The sequence below is a fragment of the Excalfactoria chinensis genome, chromosome 1 (genome assembly GCF_039878825.1).
Source record: "Excalfactoria chinensis isolate bCotChi1 chromosome 1, bCotChi1.hap2, whole genome shotgun sequence".
NCBI classification, from domain to species: Eukaryota; Metazoa; Chordata; class Aves; order Galliformes; family Phasianidae; genus Excalfactoria; species Excalfactoria chinensis.
In genome coordinates, this window is record NC_092825.1 from 48,048,936 (window position 1) to 48,074,489 (window position 25,554).

Genomic DNA, 25,554 nt, shown 5'->3' on the forward strand with positions numbered 1-25,554 from the left:
TGCGCGCTGCACACCGGGACAGTGCGGGCGCAGCGCTGAGCCTCGTGGGACCCCCCCGAACCCCCCCCGGAACATTGGGGCGGAGCATTGGGGCGGAGCGGGAGCCGGGGGGGGGAAGGAGGAGGAGGAGGAGCGGGGGGGGGATTGTGTCTTGCAAAACAAAAGGGAGAGGAGCGGCGCGGGCGGAGGGGGGGTGAGCTGTCGCTGCTGCTGCTCCGCGGCTGTCCTCGGCTCTGCGGTGGGTGCTGGGGGAGGAATGGAGGGGTCGGGGGGTGCGTATGGGGGGTTGTGGGAGCGAAGCGGTCTCGGGGCATGGGGGTGCTGGGTGGGCTGGGAGGAGTCCCGCTCGCGTCTCGGTCGCGGGGCTGCGTGGACCCGCGTGGGGGGACGGCATAAAGGGACAGCGCAGCTGTCACTGCCCCGTGAACAGCTGCCCCTGGATGCGCTCGGGTTGGCCCTACGCGTCCCTCAGCACGGGGGGACTTGGGGGTGTCCCCGAGCGTGGCTGTCCCCTCCCCCTCCATGACACTGTACCCCCCTCTGCCCCCCAGGTGAGCCGCGGTCCCCCGCCATGTCGCGCCGCAGCCAGCGCCTGGTCACCTCGCGCCTCTATCCGGAGGATGAGGACGGCACCGGCTCCCTGCTGGGCGGCCCGCAGCTGCCCTTCAAGGAGAGCACCGCCAGGTTCGGGGGTACCGCAGGGACCTGGTGGTGGGGGTGGGGGGGTGTCAGGCTTTGGGTACCCGGCAGCTTTGGGCCCAATGGGCGGGAGGGAGGGAAGCGCTGCGAACGCCGTGCCGGAAAACCGCAGCGGTGCAAGCGGAAGCGGGGCCGGGGGCTCCCCACCTTTCGGGGTGTCGCAAAGCAGCGGTTCCGCCGTGCCCAGCATCCTCCCCGCCCCGCGCCGTGCCTCCGCTGCGGGACGCCCACCGACGGGTTCTCATGGTGCCCTCCGCCCCCGGCAGGACGGCGGCGAGGAGGAAAGCAAGCGGCACCAAGCGGCCCTCGCCCGGCCCCAGCACCCAGACCTCCTACTACAGCGAGTCCTTGGTGAGCGAGTCCTACCTGGGGGGCAGCCGGGGGCTGGCCGCGCTGGATGATGCCCTGGATGGCAGCACTTACTGGGGTGAGCCTGCCCACCTGTGGCATCCCTCACCTCAACCCCTCGGGGCATCACGGTTCTTTTCTGAGCTGTTTCTATGGGGTTTTTTGGGGCGGCTAAGCAGGCAGGGAGCTCTCCACCAGGAGGAGAAGGGATACAGGAGACACGGAGTCCAGCAAAGTCAACGGGCTGCTGGAGAGCCGAACTTATGATACCTACGCCTCCTCCTCTGGGTACTCCTCAGAAGATGACTATGCAGGTAGGAATGCAGGTGGGATGCTGAGGACACCTCCATGGGACCACAGAGTCCCAGCCCCTATATCAAACCCAGGGATGTGGCTTCCATCCCATGTCGCCTCTCACATAGAATCCCAGAATCATTAAGGTTGGGGAACACCCCTAAGATTATCTGGTCAACCAGCAGCCCATCCCCACCATGCCCACTGCCCACTCAGTGCCACATCCACACGGCTCTGGAACACCTCCATGGACGGTGACTGCACCACCTCCCTGGGCAGCCTGTGCCACTGCAGCACCGCTCTTCCTGAGAAGAGTATTTTCCTTATGTCCCACCTGAACCTCCCATGACACAACTCGAAGCTGTTACCTGTTGTCTTTATCTCCCTCCAGGTCAGCTCTATTCTGCCCACAGCAGCTCAGGGTCAGGGCTGAGGACTGCTGCCTCCAGGGTTGGCTCCTTCCTCTGGCAGGTGTTCACTGCACCAGGTGAGTGAGGACCTGAGTAAGAAGGGCTTTCTCTCCTCTGCACACTTCTCCCATGCTCATGTGGAGGCTGTTGTCCTATGGGGCTGCTTTGCTCGCATGCCAGCTCGCTGTTGACCATGTAGCAGTTGGTGTCTTCCACATCTTGCAAATCTAAGGCAGGGAGGGATGGGGATGCTGCATGCGTGGGTTGTCTTCCTCTAGAGAGCAGCCCTGGAGGCAGAGGGGATGTCCTGGGGTCCCTCTGAGCCTGCTTGTCCTCCCCCAGCCCGATTTGTGGGATGGCTCCTGTCCTGTATAGCCACCGCCTGGCACCGTGTCACTGGAAGGGCTCCCCAGCTACAGCGTGTCCCCCTGTCCAGGTGAGTGGAGCCCCAGCCCTATGAGCATCCCACCACTGCGGGACACAGCCCTTAGCCCTCTTTCTTCCCCACTCTGCAGACGCTACCCACGGCTGAAGAAGTCCCTGTGGTTGCTGCTGCTCCTCCTGCTCCTTGCTGCAGTCACCTATGGTGAGCCCACCTACTGCCCCCTCATCCCAGTGTGATACGAGGCTGGCGAGCCATCATCCCCGTGCTGTACCCAGGATGGGATGGCGGTGAGCTCAGTGCTTGTGGCTCCTGTCTCCCATCACTGTTGAACGATTTCATCCCTTGGTGTGCCCAGGAGCGTGGTACCTGTACCCCTACGGCCTGTCAGCACACAGCCTCCCCATCTTCTCGTGGTGGGGAGCGGGACGCCTCTCCTCCTCCCATGTACCCGGGGCACAGGACGTGACTGCACTGGACCAGGTACAAACTGGTTGCCTTTGGGATGGGATGGCTGGGGCCAGGCACTCAAGGGAGCTCAGTGCCAGTGGGTGCAGCCCCTAAAGGTTGGTACATCCCTAAGATGGAGGGAGGGGAAGCAGTAATGGGACACAGCCACCCACGTAGGCCCGCAAGGCCCAGGGGCGGCTGCACGGCATTCTCTTTCCCATCACAGGGGCTGCGGGGAGAGCAGCAGCTCCTGACCCGCTTCCAGGCCCTGGAGAAGCGTTTTGAGGCGCTGGAGGCTGCGGTGTCACGCTGGGAGCTGGGGGTGGCCGGGGGTGAATCCCCACCCACAGGAGACATGTTGGGCCTGCTGGAGGGGCTGCTGGGCCGCCGCCAGGCCAGCATGGAGGAGCGTCTGCGCAGCAACATGGCTGGGCACCTCCAGGTGAGGGGAGCGGGATGGTGCAGACATGGGGATGCGACGGGGTGGGTTCTGATGTCCCCATCTCGTCCTTGCCCTGCAGGGTGAGCTGGATGCCCTGCGGACGCAGCTGCAGGCCGATATGGACAAGCGTCTGGGGAAGATGGCACAGGCCTCACAGGTGAGGGATGTGCGCCCCGTGGGGTCCTTGGGGATGGTGGGCAGCTCTCGTGTTGATTCTTGTGCCTCTGTGCCGGCAGGAGATGGAGGCCCGGCTTCGGGATCTGAATGTGGAGTGGCAGAGGTAATGGTGCTTAGTGTGGGGAGAAACCCCACTGTGGGGCTGGAGCTGAGGGTGGGGTAGGCCTCGGCCTGGCATGTGGGGGCATTTGGTGGTGCTTGGTGGCATTTCTCATTGTGCTGGTGGCACAGGTCGGTGCAGGAGGAGCTGCAGGGCCATTGGCAGCGGGCGATGGGTGAGCTGCAGCAGGAGGTGTCAGCGCTGAGAAGGGAGCTGGCAGGGCTGCACTCAGAGCAGGAGGCCATGAGCAAGCACCTGGAGGCCGTGCTGGAACAGATCAAGGCAACACGGGCTGATGTAAGTGCAGGATGTCCTCCCTTTTAAGGACCCTTACCCCCACCTGGGGCCTCTTTTGAGGCAGAGGCACAGGTCCCTGCCTGACAGCTGAGTCCCGTGCCACACTTCCAGGTGGAAGCACAGATGCCAGCATGGATCAGCCGCTTCCTGGCACAGTCACGGCAGGATGACGGCACGGCCGGACTGCTGCTCCAGCGGGAGGACTTACAGGCAGAGCTGCGCGCCCTGGAGCTCCGGATCCTCACCCAAATGAGGGAGGAACGTGGGCTGGCAGCACGGGACAGCATTGGTGTGGCCTTGCGGCAGGGGGGAGCTGGAGGGGTGACAGAAGAGGTAAGTGGTGGCCGAGCCCTGGGGACATGGGTGGGGATTCCGTGGAGCTTGCAAACAGCCAGAGCCATCTTGTTTGCCCTGTCCCTAGCAGCACTGCTGAGTCATTTGGGGCAAAACGTTGCAGCAGGATGACAGCGGAGGAAAAAATGAGCCTGTTTGCTTTGGAAATGTTTGCTGGCAGTTCCCTGTGGAGGGAGGGAGGGATCGCACAGGACTGGCAGTCCCCTCACCCTGTATGGGCTCTTGTGCATGTGGTGACACTGAGACACTGAGCTTTAGGAGCAGCTCTGGGGGCACCGTGTGGCCTTGGGCTGGTCCTTGTTCCCCCTCCTCATCCATCAGCACTGGGAAGGGTGAGCCCAGCCAGCCCAGGCGCTGCCCCTTCCTTGCACAGCACTTCTTGTCCCGGGTATTTTTAGCAGCCTCTAATGAGGCTTTGCAGCCGAGCGCACGCCTGCTCCTTTTTGCCGCAGTGATTCATCACTGCCTGTCCCGTGAGAAGGGCCCCGACTCCATGGGCTGGAGGTGGAGACAGGACCTCATCGCTGTGACCGGGCCCCTCTTTACCCCCACAGCAAGTGCACCTCATCGTGGACCAAGCACTGAAGCGCTACAGTGAGGATCGTGTCGGGATGGTCGACTACGCCCTGGAGTCAGCAGGTTGGTGGCAGGGGGGTGAGCTGGGGGTAGCCAGGCAGTGCTGGCACACTCCTTTACCCCTGTGCTCCTCTCCCTGTACCAGGGGCCAGCGTCATCAACACCCGCTGCTCTGAAACCTATGAGACAAAGACAGCACTGCTGAGCTTGTTTGGGATCCCTCTGTGGTACCACTCGCAGTCCCCACGCGTCATCCTGCAGGTGGGCACTGAGAGTGGGTTGAGAGCCCTGGGGTGATGCAGAGCTCACACTGAGTGCTGTGGCTGGGAGGAAAAATGGTGCTGATGGTGATAACGTTGCTAAGAGCTGGCATTCCTTCTCTGTGCATGTAGCCAGATGTCAACCCCGGGAACTGCTGGGCCTTCCGTGGATCCCAGGGCTTTGCTGTCATCCGTCTCTCCAGCCTCATCCGGCCCACAGCTGTGACACTGGAGCACGTCCCCAAAGCACTGTCACCCCAGGGAACTATCCCCAGTGCCCCTAAGGACTTCTCTGTCTACGTGAGTAGGGTTGTAGTGGGTTGCTGGAGGGTGGGGTGCACCTTTGTGGCCCCCATTCCTCATCCTGATCATCCCTGTCTCTTCTGTTCCCTGTAGGGTCTGAAAGAGGAGCGAGAGGAGGAGGGCCTTCTCCTGGGGCACTTCACCTACAACCAGGATGGTGACCCCATCCAAACATTCTACTTTGAGGTGAGGCACGGCAGTGTTGTTGGAGCACTTGCCACGGGAAGGAAGTTGGGTGATGGCGTTGGATGTGGGGAGGTTCTCTCTGTTCTCAGGGCATTCAGCCTGTGAAGTGGGGCTGATGTCCACCTTGAGCCTTTCATTGGGAGGCCTTCTTGCCTGCCCATCCCCACATATCTTCTCCACGGAGATCTCCAGCACCCACCTGGGTGTGACCCCAGGTGACCTGCTGGACCCAGAGATCCCTTCCAACCCAACCACACCGTGACAATCTCTCCTGTCCCCAAGGGTGACGACGTGGGCACCTTCCAGCTGGTGGAGCTGCGCGTGCTGAGCAACTGGGGCCACCCAGAGTACACCTGCATCTACCGCTTCCGCGTGCACGGGGAGCCGGCGCTCTGAATCCCCCCTGCTGCCAGACAGGACCGTCCTGGGATGTGGGAGGCTGCACTGCCCTTCGCCTGCGCTGCTGCTGCTTGTGGAGGAGAGGACTTTTTGCCTGCAGAGGGGTGAGGCGAGGACATCCCACCACGCGGGTGGCTCTCGGTGCGTTTTGGACACTTCTGACTTCTGAAGCTCATTTTGTTTTCTATTGGGGCCGCGCCGTCCCCTTTCTGGTGGCACATATAACCTTCCCACTGCTGGGATAGAGGGAACTCCGTGATGCGCTGGGGCACTGCGCTGTGTGGTGCTCCCCTCCCTGTTTCTCAAGATCTTAAGGACCTCAACCCCTTCCATGCTGGGCAGGCAGAGGGGACATAAATAAGACAGTATTAACCGAGTATGGTGAAGGTAAAGGATCAGGGGCAGCAGGAGGGGAGAAATGTGGCAGGTGTGGGCTGCAAAGCTACTCCTGGGCTGGAGTCCGCTCACTTTGGCCCAGCAGCCGTGTTGGGTCCCAGTGCTGCTGGGGTTCCCCATGCCTGGGGCTGCCTGTCCTGCTTGCTAAGCTTGAGGATGCTACGTTCAAACCTCGCCTGCTTCCCCTTTTGGGTTTGCTCTGTTGGTTGTTTTTTTTTTACGGGGTCGGGCTGTTTTCCAATGAGGGTGTCGGGGATTTTTATTTTTTATATTAACAACGGAAATACTTTTTCCGTGCAATTTCTACTTACGTGGAGGCGGGGCTGTGACGTGATACCCCTGGAGCGAGCTGCTTCGCCTGGCAGTGGGGCTAGAGCTTCGCTTGGCACGAGGATGCACACGCTGTAGGATAAGCTGCAATAAGAGGAGCACAGCTGGGCTGGGGGACAGGGCCCGCACCGGGTGCCGGCAGGACATCCTCCAAGCTCACTTTCCCACTGGCACGTGTGTATAGAGGCAGCTGCTGCTGGGGGCTGTTGTCCTGGGTACCATTTCTCCCATCCGGTTTGTGGGGTGGGCCGTGGGGTGGAGGAGGCTCGCTGGGCCCCATAGACCCCCCCCCCCAGCCTTAGTTTACAGCTCAGCTTACGCTCTGGTGTAGTGTTTCTAACCACCACATTTGTCTTGCGTTTAGTTGGCAAATAATAATATAAGCTGCAGGGCCTGCATGTGGCTTTTGTGCCCTGTAGGGTAGGATGCTGGCATCTTCCTCCCAGGCGCTGAGCACCGATCCCTGCCCTGGCAGAGGCAAGGGGCAGAGAGAAGGGCACAGGGCCGTCAGCCCCAGGGGATCGGGGCTATACTGTCCCCATCTCCAATCACTTAAAATGGCTGCACGGGGCTGAGAGGCCATTCTGTTGGAGGAAAGCAGCTCTGCTGCCAGGGCAATGGGGGGAGAGAAATAGATTTGCTCCTATATTGAGCATAGAGCTTCAACTTTTGGCATCCGCAGCCTGAGTTATTTTAAGCTTGGCTGCAGCTGCCTGCGAGCGGTGACGGTGTAGAGCAACCAGACCTGTCCTGTGTTTATCTGAATGAGAAACAGAGTGGAGATGCATCTCTCCTCTGTAGCAGGGCTGTCCATCTGCTGGAGGAAATGCCATAACCGCAGGGCTGGAGATTTGCTCTTTACTGCAGTCCCTTCTGTTCTCCCCCCATTGCTTTCGGTTTGCCCCATTGCAGTGTTACAGACCCGCCCTGCGCCAATGGACTGTTACAGGCAGGAGGATGTACTTAATGCCATAGCCTGCTGCAAATGCTGCACTGTTTTGTTCGTTGTCTTTTTTAATCAACGGATTGTAATTTATGCCTATGCAAAGAAAGAAGAAAGACCAAGACAAATAAATTATATCTAAACTGCTGAGAGGTGGTTGGTTGGCTGGTTGGTTGGTGTGCTGGCAGGTGGGAACGAGATGCAGCGAGGTGAGAGCATCCTTGCTGGAGCTGTTCTTTGTGTATTCTCATACCCAATCCTTACTTTCCAGCTGCCATACTACATAGGGGCAATGCAGGTTTGCTCAACACCCCCCATCTTACAGACCTGAATCCCTTGGGCCACAGAAGCCAAAGCCTGCAGAGTCCTGCTTGCAGCCTTCTAGCAGTGCCCCAGCTCTGTGCTGTGCCCACGACCTGAGGCTGCCCCAGCCTTGGCTCTCCGCTGCAGTTCCCTGTGAGGCTGCTTTGTGTCTGGGGGAAGGCTCTGGCACAAGGACAACATCCCCACAGCCCGGAGCTGGCTGGAGCCTACATTCACCAATTACAGCAGAATTAGTAAGCTTGGCACTTCACCACCACTGAGAAGCACCGGCTCTTACACAAAGCAAATTCTGTAGGGGCTCAGCTACAGCAATCCTCTGGACTTTGCTCCCTGCTGCAAGCACGGCCTCCTCCTGCAGCCAGCAAAGGAAAGCAGTGCCAGGTGAACATTCTTGCGGCAGGCGGTATTCGAGCTGCAAGCACTGCTTTCCCAGCAGAACAAAAAGCCACAAGGCAGCCTTTAACTCGGAACAAACCTTTGTAAAATTTATTTTATAGATCACGCCAGCCCGAGTGATCTTTGAATGCTGGTCACAAAAGAGATCGCGCCACTTCCTTCACCCAAACTGAAGTTAAACCCTCTTCCAGTCTCGGCAGTCTCCTTCATTTGGAGCACAAGGAATGGAGAAAGAGAACACCGCTGCAGCCCTCCGCTCCCCATGGAAGCGGAGGGTGGTGAAATCTGATGCATTTGATGCTGCTACACAGGGCCAGGACGAAGGCAGCAGACCCTCCTGCCCTTCTTAGCCACACTTCACACCCTCACAACGCGGGTGCTATTAGGTGTCGTAGCCGCCCATGGTTCCCCCCTCTCCAGGAGAGCGCTGGTGTTTAGGCACATAGCTGGGAAAGGATGAGCTGACCTCCCCGCTGCCATCCGTGCTCAGGCCGTTACAGTCTCTAAGGCAAAGCACCTCCTCTCCATGGTGTTCCTCAGCTCACCGCTCTGCTTAATGCTTTTGGAGTGCTGATACCCACATCAGAAGATGAGCTTTTCCCTCTCTAGCCCTACTGCTTGCTCTCGCTTGGATGGCGTTTGAGCCTACCTCCAACCTTGGCTTTCCAGCCTACCTGAAACCAAGCAGTGAATGGAACAAGCTCTACACTTCTAGCAAGAAGCAGGAACAGCCCTCTGGAGAGGGACTGCAACCTTAAAGTCTCTCTCCACAAGAAGTCTTCCGCTGGGGAAGAAGGACCTCAAAGAAACTGAAGGTGACCACACACCTGCCAGGGAGAGCAGCGATCTGCTGGTGTCCATCTCCTCCCTCCAGATGGCCCTGCACTCCCACCCACAGGGGGTAACTCCTGGCCTGCAGGCAGCCACCAAGGGGCTGAGTAAGGAGATGAGAACAAACGGGGAACTGATCGCTCACACAGCCTGGGGTTAGAAAACATGATATTGGTAATTCACAGAGCATGCTTGCAGGGCCTTGCTGAAACTCGAATTTACCATTTACAGCTGAATTAATTAAATTAAAGGCAGAAAATTTACCACGCACTTCCAAACCTGAAAGTACTTCTCTAAGTTTGGTCCCTCTCTGGCCAAGAGGGGAAAAGACAAATCATACAATCCCTACCACAGCAAAGTTGGGCCAGTGAGTTCTTGAAAACGCTTAGGAGATCCCGGAGCAACCAAAATGAAGGGGAGGTCATCTTTACCTGGTGTCTGTTCCACCCGTGGGGTCTCTGTCCGTCGAGGTGAGAAGGCTCTTTTCTCTGGCTCAAGGGACGGACTGAGTGCTCCTGCCCAATATTGTTAATACTGTTCATTGAGCTGCCACAGCCAAGTGAGGTGCGTAGGATTCGCTCCAAAATGTGCCAAACAGAAAATAGGAAAAGCAGGGAAGAGGAACAAGCAAACCACTGCCCATTTATCTCTGTCTCTAAAAGAAATCTTAACTGCTGCTACTGCATTTGAGAAGGATATTTAGTATGGGATTCCTCAGCTTAAGATCAACAACTGCTTTCCAGTTTCCTTCCCTTTTAGACCTCCAACTAATGAATTTTTTTCTTACCATCATCTCATTCAAGTCTCTGTCACTACGACCTGAAATTAAAACCACTATCCAAATAGGATGTGATGGGGGAGAACTCGGAAACATATCTGGCGTGTGGCCACAGCAGTGCAGAAGCAGTGCCATTCAGACTCACCCTAAACAACGAGTTTAAACCACTGCAAGTCTGAAATCTCAGGTGTTTGACAGCCCCAGGATTTGAGATAGCATGTGAGAGAGAGCAGAGAGTCCCGCAGCCAGAATGGGGTGAGGGAGGAGGGAGGCAGCTAACTGGCTCTTCTTGGCTCTATCCAGTCTCTCCTCTCATCTTCATGCACACAAAATATAATAAAAACTAATAAGAATAAAAACTAAGCCCATGATGTACAAAAATGTGTCGACAGGGGGAGGAGGAAGGTGTCAGTAACTCAGTTCTGTGTCTTATCACCTTCATTAGCTTATAAGTTAATGTTCCTCTCCATCTTCTCCTTTGAGGAGGAAGGAAGATTCTTCTGCAGCCAGTCAGCTGGGATGGATTTTGGTTTGAGCTGCTCTGGATCTTTTGGATAAGAAATGAAAGGAAGGGGAGGAATTCCTCAGGAGGAGGGGGAGTAAGAAATTTAGCAGCCGCTGGCAGGAGTCACACAGGCTCCTTGAGACTTCACTTTATGGCGCTGACCTCCTCGTCGCCGGCCTCCTCCTCCAACTTTTGACTGTAAAAACAATTAGAGACATCTTAGTATGCAGCGACCTCCACATCGCATCATCAACACAGCAGGAGTCCAAGACACACATCCAGGTACTGGGATGGTGGCTGTGACTGATTGGCTGCTTACTACTGCAGGAAGGAAAAAAGGCAGACACACCGTGACGGAAGGAGCAATGAGACAGACAAACATGCTATGAAGTGTGGGCCTTTGAGACGATTTGAGACCTGATTTCCCAGTGTTCTGGATGCTTAACTCCTAGAGGAGTCAGCAGGAGCCACACGGCTCAGCATTTGGTCAACTGAATCTCGGATTCCCTTGGCTTTGTGGGGAATGGAAGGAGCCCCCCCCCCCTCCCAGCACTCCTGCTAATGTGACTCTGTCCCCAGACTCCAGCCAGCAAACCCACCATTCTCATTCAAAGTAGCCAAATACCTTGTTGCCCTCACGGATGTGGGGCTCTTCATCCAGTGCAGGCTGATGGGAAGCATCAAGGAGAGAGAGACAGGAATCAGCAAGAGCAAAAGCAACACAGACTCTCAGGGGGAGGGACAAAACAAGCGAGGAGCTTTTCCTATAACCACAGTGATTCCACAACAAGGTGACGAGCGATCAATAAGAAGCCACATGCATATACACAGGATAGAACCTCTACCAGAGGACCCTCTTTCAGAAGTCAACCTGGCTCTGAGACTTGATCAATGGCAACTACTACAGTTAAAATTAAAAGGGAGAATGCTGACCAAGACTCTTGACAGCCAGTTTCTGAACCTTTTGCTGCTTACCAGGTAAGTACAGTGAAAGAAGATCTGTGCAATAAAGCTGATAAAATAACTCCTAAAGCTTGCAGTTATGATGGAGTTTCTGTTCCTTTCACAGCTGGGTATCCTTCTTGGAAAAAAAACCAAGCTGACAAGTCCTAACCAACAAGGCAAGTTGGACAAACCTGTCTAGAAAGCAAAAGGCCTTTCCTTAGAATTGTAACATATCCCAAGCTGGAAGGGATCCATAAGGATCACCAAGTACAACTCCTGGCTCCAGAAAGGAGCACCAAAAAACCAGACTGTACCCTTCTCCTTGGATATCTCCATCTTCTTTCCATGAGCTGTGCCCGTTACCACCACTTGTGCTGCAGTTTCCCTAGCATGGGGATGCTCCACCTCTCATTCAGAGATCCATTCTGTGAGTGTTTTTATAGATTCTTTGCTACTTCAGCTACTGGGCATATGCAAGAACTTTTCCATCATGACCACAGTCAAGTAGAGCGATGTTGCAAAGTGGGGTTACACAGCCTTATTCCCAAGATCCAATTTTAATTGTCCCAGGCCCCTACACTTCTTGCTGCTGGAACGTCAGCCATAAAGAGTCATCAGATAATCATCATAAAGAGTCATCAGTCATCAGATAATTCTGATTTTTGCTGTGAGACTATTTATATTTCCGTTTGCTTCTGCCACACGTTGTGTCTCAAGGCGAGTGCAATGAGAGAATAACTAAAGCATCTTTCCTCCAACAGCTGGAAAACAGGCTGCAAAGAGCTAGAAAAGACAAGCTGCTCCTCTCACTTACCGATGGCTGCAGGGCAGTCGGTGTTGGTGGTGCTGCAGCTGTTGAAGGGGGCTCATCCCCCACCAGTGGGCCCCCAGTTGCCATCCCAACTGGAGGAACACCATCCTCTCGTTTTGTAAGAGCTCCCTTCTTTGTTGACTGCATCTTGATCTGCTGTGGCTTGGAGTTCATTGGGGAGTTATTGGTGGTCTGGAGTAACTGCATATCACAAAGGGAGAGGACAAAAGCAACATTAAAATTGCTAGGCCGATCTGTTAAGGTTCAGCGTCATTTTTTAAACAAAATACAAACCAGAAAAAGGAGAATTAATAATCAACATATACTGGGAAAAGAATGCAGACAGCATTCTGTTCAAAGAAATCCTCACCTGCCCTCCAGAATCACTATGGGGCTGAAAGCACCACTCAGATGAGATGCCACTCAGACCTCCACCATACAGATTAAAGGGACCACCTGGAAGCCCTCAGAAAGAGACTAAGCCTTAAGAACCAGAGGTGTTTGGGCCACCCCCTACCTTCTCATCCCCTCATTAGTACCAGCTAAGACCCACCACACAGCAAAGCATACAGATCATCTGCAACCCACGTCAGGACTGACGTCTGTGACTGAAGAATGGCCTCTTCCCTCAATTCTCCAGAGCTATCGGGATTCTCCTGCTGGCTTCTCAGCGACACAAGTAGCTAATGGGCAAAAGAAAAGTCAGGCTCTTTGGCCTTTACCTTAGTGATGGTACCCACAGCTTTGGTACGGCCTTCACGGAAGACCAGGCGCTGGTCTATATGCAGATACTCTGGGGTTTTGATGAAGCGAAAGTGCACTGTAGCTTTGTCCCCTGTCCGCAGGCAGTCCTTGTCCATGCTGAGAATTGTGGCTGTCTGACGGATGCTGCCACAATGCACTGTGAATGTAATGCACGAAAAGCTTTCAACAAATGGTATCATTAGAGGAATAAGCTTCAGAAAGACATCTAAGGCAGCTCTTGCTACTTTAAAATGAATGCTGAGTTTGATATGTGATAATCAACTCTGTACCACAGACTATATGCGTCACACATCTGCCTTTGTTCAGTGCTCAAAGAGAAAACACGTATGAGATAGAACAGTTGCCTTTGGATGGAGACTTAATGAAGCACCCTGAACAGAATCCTACACACCACGCAGCTGGGCTAGAAGGCCAGACCCAAAATGAGCCTATCTGCAGTAGAAGGTTAAGAATCTTTGCACCATGGAGATATAGCTCAGGCAGGCTACAAAAACAGTTGGAATCACAGATCTCCTTTTTACTTATTTATCCCCATTACTCTTCCCTCCTGTCTCTCTAATGGATTGCTGGGACAGTAAGAGCAAAAACTCAGGCTTCTATTAATGTTGACACAGCCATCAGGACTGAAAAGACTAAAGCTGAAGTAAACTACTACCACTGGGAAACACAACTGAGGCCGCACTCTGACACATACCCATGGCCTGATATCGTGGGCTGATGGTGGTGGGGTGATGGAGCACCAGAATCTCTGCTTCAAACTCCCACGATGCTTGCGGATTCAGGCGGGGTGACACCATTACCATTCCTTTCCGGATAGAAGAACGCTTGATCTGAAAAGCAAAAACCCCATAAAATCTTCAGCATGACTCTCTGGAGAAGAAATTTCCTTCTCTGGATGATTTCATCCAGAAGGATCTTGAGGGATTTCACACATATGAACTCCTGCACACAAAAAGGCAAAGCAAGTACAATTTAACATTAGGCAACAATGTTATGCAATGGTTGCAAAAATCAAGTTCAGCAGAAATTTCTGAGGACATCTTACTTAGAGACACTGATGCAGTTGCAGCACAGAGAATTTTCTTGCTTTGTTGCATATCTCCAACACTTCCTCATTGTCTTGGGTCCCACTGCTCTAGCCTGGCACCTGTCAGGTGGAACACGCGACCTACAGGGTTTCTACAGCATTTTACTGTGCCACAAAATGAGGAAGCTGAGATTCGCAGTCCAATAGCAGCTGATCTTCAAGAGCACTCTGAAGTTATGGGGGTAGATCCTATTCTGGGGGTCCTGAGCAGATCATCTCACCTTCTTCAAAGCAAAGGAGGCGGTCTGGCCTCCCCGCACTTCTTTGACAGGCATTCTCTTGCGGTGGATGGATTTGACAGCAATAGGCAGGAAGTTGCCAAGTGGATCCGGCCCCAGCAGCAAGGTGTCATTCAGCTTGATTAGGCCTCTCAGTGTCGTCCCAGACACAACCGTTCCTACACCCTATGCCAGAAAACAAACACCAGTAATGAGGGTTACTCAACCACACTCACAGATGAGCTCTAGAACATCCCTCCCTAGGGATGATACCCGCTTTAACTTAAAACACACAGAGGAAAATTGCTCCAAATGCCAGGTCCCTTACCGGGACAGAGTAAGTATCATCTATCTGAAATTCTGCTGGTTCTTCTTCCCTGTAACTGGTCCGTGGAGACAAGAGATTAAGAAACATCTTCAGCAAATCTAGGTTCTCCCCAGTGACATTCGAAATCTGGAAAATTGGACACATCCTGTAAAGGAAAATCAATGAAAATTGAGTTAGTTTGCCTCCCTGCCTGGGATTCCGCATGTAGGGAGACATCCAAAGTCTTGGATTGTATTCAACACACAGTGATACGAAGGGAGAGACTGGCAAGCAGTCAGATGCACAACACCCCATCTCTGAAACCCTACAACACTGCCTCTGCCTTCTAATGACATTCAGGAAAAGGTGTAAGGTTCTAGGACTGAAGGAAGTTGAGTACCCTACAGATTGTCCAGAAGCAGCCTCTCATTTCTGCCTCAGAGGGGAGCAACAAGCAGGTCAATCTCAGAACACATTCTTAGGGAATCAACACACCACATGGCAAACACAACCTGAACACATCTAGACAGTGGGACTCTCTCTGAACCTTCTCACCCAGTCTCCAGACAGGATTGAAAGAGAAACAACTCTCTTCTACTCCCATTACCTCTCTGAGCTGAAGTTGGAGGCTGTTACAATGACATCATCCTTGCTCTGAACCAGCACGGGAATCTTCCTGCACCCTGGGGACTTCAGCAGTCGCTGTAACAGCTTCAGGGTTTCTTAAAGGGTGAAATGAATATTGTTAGGGCAGCATCTCCCGCCTTTACAAATCACTTTTGCTGGCTTTCCCGAAGGGAGGCTGGCACTCTTGCACAAATAGACAGGAGAAGATGGCCAAAAGTGTGTGAGTGCTACTGTGAGTTTGCTACAGCCAAGATGGGATTTAGGAGCTATTCCATCTTCTATTGCATGCCTGCTGCCAAGCGACAGACAGATATTTGCAGCTACAAGTGCAATGCGGTGAAGTACAAGTTTTATAGCTGTCTATTAAGGAGCTATAAGTAGTTATAAAATACTTCCTCTTCCTAGAAAGGCTTTCTCATACCAGAGAATATGTGAATTAGAAATCAATTTTGACCAAACAAACCTCAAAAGGCTTTGGCTGACAACCGATCTACCACAGAAGATCAGAGAAGCATAAAAGGGTAAAGATTGTCTTTAAAGACTACGACAACGTAGACCCAGACGGAACAGTTTTGAGACAAATCTCCCAGCTTCGAATTCTTCCCTTTTTCATTTATATTCTAAGCCTCCTACCTGTCCTCCAGCAGGGGCAATACCTGATGTACTAGCATTAGTTTCCTGCAAAGTGCCTTCTAACACAAGGGGAAAAAACAAAAGGCTGATAAGGGTTTAAAAGAGTAAACCATTCAATTGTCATCCAATTAAATGGTTTTTGTGAACCAATGATTGCCTATGGGAGGGTAATGTTTTGGATACAAAGACAAATATCTAATCATGCCATCTGCTCCTCACAGATACATTCGAGCCAAACCTTGTGTCTATTTAATTTAAACAGAACATGACACAAGGGAGGCTTCTCCCAAGAGCAGCTCTTCTCTCCTCACTGAGCCAAACATTCCCCTTCCCAGTCATTATATTATTAGTCAGGCCTTGCATTTATTTCACAAACCTATCATAGAAATACTCAAATGTTCTTTTGATCACATGCTTCTGTTGCCCTGAAACACACTCAGGATTTTTACTAAAACAAGTTTGCAGACAGTACTGGGAGCGCCCACTTTCCTGATCCAAAGGACTGCTTAGTAAAAAAACAAAGCATCACTCCAATTAACCACAGCACTGTTCCTGAAGATGTGAGAACACACCAGGGGGATTTCAAAGGTGAGAACTGGCCACACCCTGAAAAAAATGTCATGCAGTTTAAAGGGCCACTGCTGGGGTCCCAAGGAAGTTGTTAGCCCCTGCTGCTCGTTGCCATCCTTCGCCTGTGCCTTTGCCACTCTTGCTACACATATGCGGCTGCCTTGAACTGTGATTTACTGCATGTTGGTTAGTTGGTCAGACAAAGGAAGGAGCTGCTGAAGTGATGCCAGCATATCTGAGAAGTGCCCAGGTAAGCAGGATGCAACAAGCAGCTGCGCCCTTTGCCTAGCAGCTACTAGAGAACAAGACTGACCGTGGCTTAAGATCACATCCAAACTGTGGGCAAGAAGCAGCAAACTTCAAGAGAACTTCCAGACCTTCTCTCCAGGTTTGAATATCCCCAGAGAAAAGAAAAACCACAGCCCTACCTGCACACTTTTCCCCTTAGAGCTCAGTTAAACAAAATCCTATAGCAGTCAATTTGTTTGTTGCCCAGCTGAGCCCCTCCCGTCAGGCTCACTCTGAAAGGTGACTACAAGCAAACCGCCTTGCAAGCGGGCAAGGGAAATAAAAAGTATAGATTTCTTTAAGGTGTTTAAGGTGCAGTTAAAACCAAACAAAGCAGCTTTCCCCTGGCAATGATTCCTCAACCTAAACAGAGGACAGCGGCACGTTCAGAAGGAACATACCTGAAGAGAGAGCGCATAGGACTTACCTTGGAGGATATTGGCTGGGCACATGTCTATCTTGGTCACCACAACAAAGACAGGAACATTGAGTGCAAGTGCCAGGCCCAAGTGCTCCTTGGTCATTCCCACAATCCCAGCGTTACTGCCAACCTACATCAGATACAAGATTAATAGATGTCAGTGCTCCTCCTTCAGTAAGCTGCGTTACAGAGAATGTCTTGCATCACACACACAGTAGGCTGTGACCAGCTTGTAGATGTGGCAGTGGAACCACACGAGGAGACTGCTCACTTCAAATGCTTGCAGCTACTGGTTAAGAAATCATTTCTCCACAGCTCTAACAAGGTGCTCTAGAGTCTAGAAAGCTTTCACTTGCCAAGAGTCATACAATTTGGACCTCTTTGTGACTGACAGTCCTGGGGAACTGTCACAGAATCCTGTCTAGATACCCCTAGCAGCAGTTCCTCTCCACACCAGGGAGATGCTGCCTCCCCCCACAACCCACAGGGACCTTACAGTAGAAGTAGTTGAAGCTGCAAAGCTGCAAACAGCACTTTCTGCAGGTACAACAGATCTTTCTTGCTACCTACCATAAGCATGCAGAAGTCAGGTAAATGGCCGGTCATGCCAAAGACGGTGGTTTTCAGGTATTTTTCGTGACCAGCCAGGTCAATGAAAGTAATGACCTTGGTGGATTTCTCGCAGATCTTTGTCCATTCCAAGCTGCCACCGTGGCTGTCGGGCTTGTTCACCACGTTGCCCTCACTGTCGAAGCCCAGGATGTCATTGCCCACGCTGCTGGTGCGGCCTGACTCAATCTCATGCTTATGGCGGAAAAGCTTTTGCCGAGCAAAGCCTCTTCCGTTGTCGAGCTCACCGTGTGTCAGGACACCCAGCAAGGTGCTCTTTCCTGCATCCACATTGCCAACCACTGCTACCCTGAAAGGGAAAGAGGAGCCTGTCAAAATCCAATACCTGAAGCTACAAAGTCCAAACACCACTGCTCCTGCCAGTAGTTTCTTTTCTCTAACCTGCAAACAGAAATATAAAAACGTTGGACCTCTACAAGCACAGCAGAGACTCTTTCCTAATTCCCAGTTACCAGGGAACATCTCAGGCTCTGGGGTCTGAGAAGTAGAAGACTGATGGAATATGTCGCTGATGTGCAGGGTTTAGAGCGCTGAATCCAGGACTGCTTGGTGCTTATACAGAATATCTCTTCTTCCAACTCCTAGTCTCTGCAGTCAAACACAGGCAGTTCAAAAATCTAAATCTCAGCTTGGGCTAGAATCCCTCTACTATTCTTGTGTTCTTCATGTAGCACAAGGGAGTAGCAAGGGAGAAAAGCGAAATACAAACTGTTGTTCCTGGAAAAGGCAGAACCCAAAGAACAATGTAACTTTCTGGGAGAAGACTCTTCCTTACAGCAATCCCCTTCCAGTTTCTGATAAAGGTGATAATTATGGCCGTTGGCTAATGGTGGAAATCCATTCCATCCAAGGCCGGACAGATTCTGGAGTCAAACTACACAAGCTATTAGATATCCACTAAAAGGCAATCAGAATCATCACAGTCTCTTGGTAGAAGAAAATCCTAATGGAATTCTAGCACAAATATCCCCACACTATCACCCAAACAACAGTTTCCAGCTATATAGAGGTAAATCTCTATAATTTGTGCGCAAAAATATACAGCAATAACAACAAAATTTCATTAGCAAGGAGTGGTCAAGCTTTGCTGGGCAATGACAACACCTAGACTCAAACCAGCGTTGCTGGCTCAGCATCACAGAGTGCTCACAGGGTAAGAATGCAGCAGGGCTGCTGACTAAACCTGTCTCCACCCGGCTCCTTACCTGACCTCCAGGAAGTCGTTGTCACCCACACGTTTCCGAACCAGGTAGTCCTGCACCTTGCCCCCTGCCTCTTGGTGCTCCCGCAGGAGGATCACATCAGCCTCGATCTGTTCAGCCATGCTCTTCAGTGTGGCATAGGATGCTTCCATGTCTGCCTCGCTCAGACCGTATTCGGTTCCATCTGGTGTGAGGTTGAGGAGACAAAGGACAGTCTGTGAGCATCGCTGTGCAACAGCCAGCAGCAGTTTCATCCTGCTTGGCACTTTCATACCCATCAGGACTCACATGCGAACCAGAGTCGTCAACTGTGTCAACAGAATAAACATCCTTTGCCAAAGAGAATAAAGGATTATCTATTTTAAGTCTTAAAATACATTAGAAACACACAATCTTTCACCAAAGAGAGCTTTCCTTGCTATTACCATAAACAATAAACTCCTTCAGTCTGATAGAGAATCTCCAATCACGCTGTAAGAGAGGAAAAAAACATTGAAAAAATGAAAGCTCTGACTGGAATATCATCATGGTTAACCAGTCAATGTGGAAGCAATTTAAGCTATCAGCTTACTTCAGAGAAAAACACACACCAACTCCACTTCTCTGCAAATCTGGCCTGTGCAGTAATTCCTTTGGCCCCCACATGCTCCAGTTAAATCAAGGTTTTTGGCCTTTCTCACTGCCTTCATCCTCGCACTTGGAAGAAATGCTGACAAGTTCACCAGGCAAGGAAAAAAAAGAATGAGGCACTCTTGCTTCTTTCTGTACAGCTCACCCTAGCAAAGGGCTGACTGTCAGAGAAAGCCAGTGGCAACCACTCAGCCACTTGAAAGGCCACCAGAGCTCTCAGCTATTCTCCTGCCCCAGGTACTCAGAAGCCGCACAGATCTCAGGCCAGAATCTCCTCTATGAGGCAAAAAAACAACCAGCCAAAAACACACGCAAAGGTGGAGTGACACATATCACCTGGATGACCAAAACTACTGCTGTGCAGTCATTTATATGCATGGCTGACTCATCTGCTGGTAACTGCGCTTTGCATGGACTAATCAGCATTTCAGTCACTGCACAGCTTTACAACACGCAAAGATGCTGGGCAGTTTTTCGTAAGCAAACTAAGAAGTTGTGGAGATGGTGGGAAAAACAAGAAGCACCATAGTTCAGGTTCTGGGTCATAGAAGGGAATGAGGAGCAGAGGATGGGAGTAAACAGCTATTTACAGGTATTACAGGTATTTGTCAATACTGATAAGGCAGCCTTCCCTGGCCTCTCAGTCATCACACCCACCATATTCAAAATCAGACACTCCAAAGGGAATGAGAAAGTGAAGGGATATCTTCTTTTTCCTTCTTCTATTGGATGCTGTTTCCAATAGCCCCAATCTACAGAAAAGAACCCCACCTCCCTCAGCTATGCAGTATCCTGAAATAAAGTCAGATGTTTTATTTCCCGTTTGAAGCAACAAACACCTATTTTAAGTACAACATTGCAACAATAACCTGTTAACACACCCATAAGTTGATCTTGAAGAGAAAGTATTTACTAGGCTGACTAGCTAGATCTCCCTGTAGTTGTGGTTATCAGGAAGACCAAGGGCTCAGAACATGCTTGGGAAGCTTGTCTGGACAAAAAAAGCATTCCCTTGAAATTGGCTGCATGACCGCTGCCCATTTAATCCTGGCTTCTCTTCTATGTTGGCTGCTTTGTAAGACACGAAGAAAACCTGAAAAGCAAACAGTGCTGAGGTAGCACAATTCCCTCCATTACTGCAGCCAACCCTAACTCTGATTGCCACGGTTTTACATTCTTCCTCAGGCATAGTAACCAGTAGAACATTTGCCTCCAACTAGATATTCAATAGATATTTAGCATACTTTAAGTATGCCTTTAGCCTTATGACAGAGACAGACAACTCATTCTGCATTCACAAATTTGCATTTCAAAACAAGACCACGCACAGTGCTATTTAATCAGCATCAGATGGGAACGTTCCAGTCATGAAGAAGAACACAAAAGGTAGCCCACCCTAAACTGCTAAAACCTGCAAAGGCAAACACGTGCAGTCACAGCTGAGTGAATGTGACACAAAGACCTCACGTTCAGAAAAGGCAAACCTCCCTCTCCGCAGTAGAGGCACAGCACTAACAAAGAATCTGTATGATTTTATGCAAGAAGTACATAAGATGGACTTCTGCTACACTTAAGGAAGGTGTCCGTGTTATTCTGGTGAAGTATCATCTTCAACAGCACTCACAGATGTTATGATTCTTCTGCTTTCTCTTGTTATCCAAAGGAAGCCGTACTGACCTGATCCCTGCCCGATGACATAGATGGTCTCCCCGCATCCCTCATCGATCCTCTCCGACATCTGCCGCAGCAAACTGTCGTACTGCTCTGAGGTCGGGCTCACCATCACCAGCTGGAAAAGAGATTATATACCCAACATGCAGATGTCAAGGTTAAAAACAAAAGTCAAAACCTACTTCCTCTATGAGGACAACGAAACAGCGTGCTTTATTGAAAGATGAAGGTTCTTTTCCAAGGACTGCTTTTTGGCTTTGTATGTATACATGGCTGGTTTTTTAGGACAGCTTTGCTGGCAACTATTTCCTTGTGACACTGTATGAAATGATTAGCCAGAGCTCATAGCTCATTTACATGGGCAGGTTTACTTCAAAGCAAGTGAGAATACCAGGCACCTCATTTTGAAGCAACTAGTGTTTAAAAGCCACATGCAAGTAAACATCCCACTTTGACTTCTGTGTAATACCTGTTTCCACGCAAGGAAAGCACAAAGGAGATGAGGGATTTCCTCCAAACAAACACCACAGGTGGGTATTTCTGCTGTTCCTACAGAACAGGAAGCTCTGCAGACCCACTGAGGACACACATAAGCAGCAAAACCAAGACCTCCATAGGCATGCGCTGCTATGCCACCCTACAGCACTCCATGAAATCCATACCTGTGCCAGCTGCTCTTACATACATGCTCCAAAAGCACAGCCAGAAAGATATATTTCACTCCACTGTGCACCCAGACCTGTGTGAAACTGGTGCTAGATTTCTCTAAAGCATATGGCTTACAGCAGCTCACAGTCTTTACATCTGCAGGCCTGACCTCAAACAGCCTGACTTGCTGGCGCAGCAAACAAAACCCATATTCAGCTTTTGCCACCTGCTGCTACATAGGTGATAAAGTCCTTTGTTAGAAATCTGGACCATAAGGGATCATAACCAACACTTGGGCAGCTGTCAAAACTACAGCAGCGTGCACATCTGGAAAAACAGAGCATGGATAGCAAGTCTATCCTCAGATCTTAACAGTAGCACAGAACACCAGTATTTCTGCAAGGGACAGCGAGCTGAGAGACAACCACCTTCATGTACTTGCGTGCCCTACCTAAGGCTTTGAACTACTTGGCATGGTCTGCAAAGCAGTGCAGGTAGTAAAGTTCTCTGGTGTGCTAGGCCACAGTTTTCCTCTATTGCACTATAAAGCACCGAGTTTTGCATTTATTACTGGTTTGTTCTGGTTTGGTTGGGTTTTGTTTTGTTTTTTTGGAGAAAATCACTGAATGCATTAAGAGGAGAATCAGAATCTGCTGAGAGGTTTGATGAGGACAGGAATGAAGGGCTGTGTGTTGACATGTAGGGTTTGTTTTGTACAGTGAGCACTTTCAGGAACTCCTGACAAACCATCTCACTGCTCAGGCTGGTGAACCAGGACATTCCAGGAACTTGGGAAAATGTATTGAATAGGTGGTTATATCCATTAAAATCAGTAAACAGAGGGGCCATCAGCACATAGGCACGCTAACTTCCATTTCTTCAAGCCTCAACACCAGCTTCGTTCTTGTACAAGTCTGAATGCTTCGGTAGTGTGTTGACTAAAGTACCAGGGGCGCTTCAGCCAAGCAGCTCGCTGCAGCCCTTCTTCACAGTGCTGGGCAGGAGGGCTGTGAGCTCACAGAGCACAGTACTTGTACATGTTCAGATTGCACAGATCAGAACACTGTTCACCATCAGCAGTGGCGATGCTGAAAGATGTTCCATGGGCTACACCGCTGCCTCAAATAGCAGGAGTCCTTCAAAGCCTCCCCCAGGGTGATAAAGCTTGCAGATGATATGATTTAGTGGGATGTCAAGAAAGGAAGGATAGATCGAGTGGTAGCTTTAGTGGATCAGACCTTTCAGTGCTGCTCAGCATTTCTTGTGGCTGCTTCTGCTGCCTGCAGTCACCAGCCAGTTCTCCATTGTTCTAGCTCACTGCAATGCTTCACTTGGTGTTCTGAAGATCCCTTCTTGGTCAAAGAGAGGCTCTCTATGTTTGTTTGTTTTCTTTTCCCACCTTTGAGAAATCCCATCTGTGCTTGTGTTACAAACTCTCTTGTTTTCCAGGTTTTCATCAAGTCAAACATTTTCACTTTTGTTCTTTCAGCTTTGCTGGACATTGAGCAGTCTGCAGAAGTCATGCAGGTCTAGCAATCTCACAATTCCTATAGGGCAAAAAAGCAAAAACCAGTTATTGTTCTATTCTCATGGCAGCACCAAGAAACATAGCTCACAAATTTGAGATGCTATCTCCTAAGTTCCAACCCAGTGTCTGGGGAGAGGTCACGTTTCCCACCTCTCCTCTGACAAGCTCTGGGATTAACACACACTGGAGATGGGCAGCAGCTACAGCTGGATGAGGTGATTCCAAGGGGCAAGCAGACTGTACTCTGCATAGCCCATCAGCAAGAAGGATGCCATAATCAATGAATAGCAATGTAAAACTTCTGTTGAGATCAAGCTAAGGTTATAGTATGAATACTTCACAGGCAGTCCTAAGGAAAGATACATCCCCGACCCACAAGGTGAGCAAACTATAAAGGTTAATGGCAAAACAAATACTAAGCAGCATGCAGTGCTGCTCTACTAGTATGACACAGTCAGATGTTTGGCTGGGAGGCTACCACAAACCACTGAGAAGTCAGGGCAAAGACAACCCAGCCCTGTGACATTTCAATCTCACACCAACACCTTCCATAACATCATATTTTACTTCCTATTTCCTGTGGACAGACATACTTTGAGTGTTACTAATGTTTTGTTGTCAGCGTAGAACTAACGTATATAACTTAAATTCTGCCTCATTAATAGCTTTGTGAGATTTGTTTTTGACCTAAAAGATAATTACTACTGCAGTGTACTAGTCTGGAAGGGAAAAGAAGCACCTACTATGATTAATGTGATAATGGATTTGTGCTGATGAATGGAACTGTTTGCTTGATCAACTGATGAAGTACATGTGCTTGATAAGAAATTCCCCAGCACTGTTCTCTATCAAGAGCAGAACTCACCGCAAAGACACTGGGGAGGGGAATGGGAGAGAAGTGTGTCAGACAGCAAACAGCTGGGTCAGAGTGGGACAGAAAGCCAGCAAACTAGCTGCAGGGGGAATCACTGTTTTAAGCAGGAAGTGGTGAGAAGTAATTCAGCTGGAAAGCAGAGAAATGGGGGGTGGGGAAGAGGCCAAGTCAGCTCCTATGTTCACACCATATGGGAGACTGCTGTTTTGAGAACAGAGAATGGGAGATAGGGCAGAGCTCACAGCCTTAGCACTCATCCAAGACAGAGATCATGCAATCATTTACATTGGGAAAGATCTCTAAGATCAGCCAGTCCAACTGCCAGCCCATCCCCACCATGCCCACTGACCACGTCCCTCAGTGCCACTTCCAACACGGTTCTGGAACACCTCCAGGGACGGTGACTGCACCACCTGCCTGTGCAGCCGGTGCCACTGCAGCACCACTTTGAGAAAACAGGGCAGCAGGTGTATCCTGCTGTGCGGAGAAGACAGTGGTAATAAAGGTCAAAACAATGCTCACCTGTCACTTCCACTTTGCCTGCAGGTGTCTGGGAGTGGACGGCTGGCTGCTGACACCAGTGGAAGCTGTGGGAGAAGAGCTTTCCTCCCTCTTGGTCGGAGCTGTGGGCGGTTCCCAGCTGTCAGGGATGGGTGACAGCCCTCGGAGACCTCCTGCGCGCTCCTCCACGCCGGTTGTATCCAACACAAAGCACACACATATACACAGGTTGGTGCTGGCAGCCGGTATCCACACCTCGCCCAGCTTGCTCAGACACAAACAGGTGGCCCAGCAGTCGCTGAAGTTTCGATTCTCATCCTCGGCTTCCTTACAGGATATCTTCCGAGCATTCAGTGCCGCGCTCAGCCGTTCCCTCACAGCCAAAGGCTCCTACAGCCACACACCGCAGCTCTCCCCGTTCACTCCCGTATAGAGGGGGCCGGGCCCTCGGAGCAGGGGGTTACAGCGATCAGCAGGACGGGACGGAACTCGAGGAGCCCACGTACAGTTCCCGCTATCTCTACCAACCCCTTCCCGCCGGACAGGACCCTCTGACAGAAGGCCCAGCTCCTGCCCACCCTCGGGCCCCGCCGGAGCGCTCGCCGCCGGGCCTACCTTGCTGGTGAGATCGATCTCGGGCTCTCCGTTGAGCGCCTCGCCGTCCTCCGCCTCGAAAGAAGAGCGCAAGGAGCAGGCGGCTGCCGCCAAGCGAGGCCTGCCGCCCGGAGAGCCGGGCTCCGGGGCGAACATGCAGGCCGGCACTGGGGAGCCCCCCGTCGGGGAGCGGCTCCGCTCCGCCGCCGCCATCTTCCCTGCCCCGGCCCTCCGCCCCCGCCCCTCAGCCCCGGGAGGCGCGGAGGCCACGCCCACCGCCCGCCAAGGCGACGCGCGGGACGGCCGGCCAATGGGAGAGCGGGTGGGCGGGTCATTAGCCCGTAGTCAAAGCGACGGAGGGCGGTACCGTGAGCAGGGCCACGCCCCCGCGGAGCGCGCGAAGCCAATGGGAGAAGCACTGCCA

General features: G+C 51.5%; 2 protein-coding genes across 4 annotated transcripts; one reads left to right on the forward strand and one right to left on the reverse strand.

Moving 5' to 3' along the window:
• Window positions 1-112: 112 nt before the first annotated feature.
• SUN2 (Sad1 and UNC84 domain containing 2) lies at window positions 113-7,494 on the forward strand. Its single transcript, XM_072326695.1, has 18 exons — window positions 113-238; window positions 552-684; window positions 966-1,126; window positions 1,227-1,361; window positions 1,733-1,828; window positions 2,094-2,187; window positions 2,267-2,337; window positions 2,492-2,616; window positions 2,810-3,025; window positions 3,105-3,182; window positions 3,262-3,305; window positions 3,434-3,599; window positions 3,711-3,932; window positions 4,508-4,592; window positions 4,675-4,790; window positions 4,922-5,089; window positions 5,186-5,278; window positions 5,561-7,494. The coding sequence occupies exons 2-18, from the start codon at window positions 572-574 to the stop codon at window positions 5,672-5,674; spliced, it is 2,097 nt and encodes a 698-aa protein (XP_072182796.1). The 5' UTR covers window positions 113-238; window positions 552-571; the 3' UTR covers window positions 5,675-7,494.
• A 640-nt stretch (window positions 7,495-8,134) lies between these two features.
• On the reverse strand, window positions 8,135-25,373 carry GTPBP1 (GTP binding protein 1). 3 transcript variants are annotated; one of them, XM_072326708.1, is made up of 13 exons: window positions 25,152-25,373; window positions 20,992-21,103; window positions 18,688-18,868; window positions 17,423-17,771; window positions 16,859-16,982; window positions 14,921-15,035; window positions 14,335-14,479; window positions 14,010-14,192; window positions 13,396-13,531; window positions 12,659-12,837; window positions 11,940-12,137; window positions 10,806-10,847; window positions 8,135-10,376 (listed from the first exon to the last, which is right to left on the reverse strand). In XM_072326708.1, the coding sequence occupies exons 1-13, from the start codon at window positions 25,341-25,343 to the stop codon at window positions 10,284-10,286; spliced, it is 2,049 nt and encodes a 682-aa protein (XP_072182809.1). In that variant the 5' UTR covers window positions 25,344-25,373; the 3' UTR covers window positions 8,135-10,283. The 3 variants fall into 3 exon arrangements, with proteins under 3 accessions (XP_072182809.1, XP_072182824.1, XP_072182817.1); XM_072326723.1 differs by having other exon boundaries at window positions 20,992-23,180; window positions 24,558-25,348; XM_072326716.1 differs by lacking the exon at window positions 10,806-10,847.
• Window positions 25,374-25,554: the final 181 nt, after the last annotated feature.

Bases quoted from the DNA above. Each gene is read 5' to 3' on its own strand.
- SUN2 (XM_072326695.1), top strand. From the start codon at position 572: ATGTCGCGCCGCAGCCAGCGCCTGGTCACCTCGCGCCTCTATCCGGAG. The intron at 685-965 runs GTTCGGGGGTAC...CGCCCCCGGCAG, and splicing joins TTCAAGGAGAGCACCGCCAG to GACGGCGGCGAGGAGGAAAG. The intron at 5,090-5,185 runs GTGAGTAGGGTT...TGTTCCCTGTAG, and splicing joins CTAAGGACTTCTCTGTCTAC to GGTCTGAAAGAGGAGCGAGA.
- GTPBP1 (XM_072326708.1), bottom strand. From the start codon at position 25,343: ATGGCGGCGGCGGAGCGGAGCCGCTCCCCGACGGGGGGCTCCCCAGTG. The intron at 12,138-12,658 runs GTAAAGGCCAAA...TGTGATATGCAG, and splicing joins CTGTGGGTACCATCACTAAG to TTACTCCAGACCACCAATAA. The intron at 10,848-11,939 runs GTAAGTGAGAGG...GCTTCCCATCAG, and splicing joins CGACTGCCCTGCAGCCATCG to CCTGCACTGGATGAAGAGCC.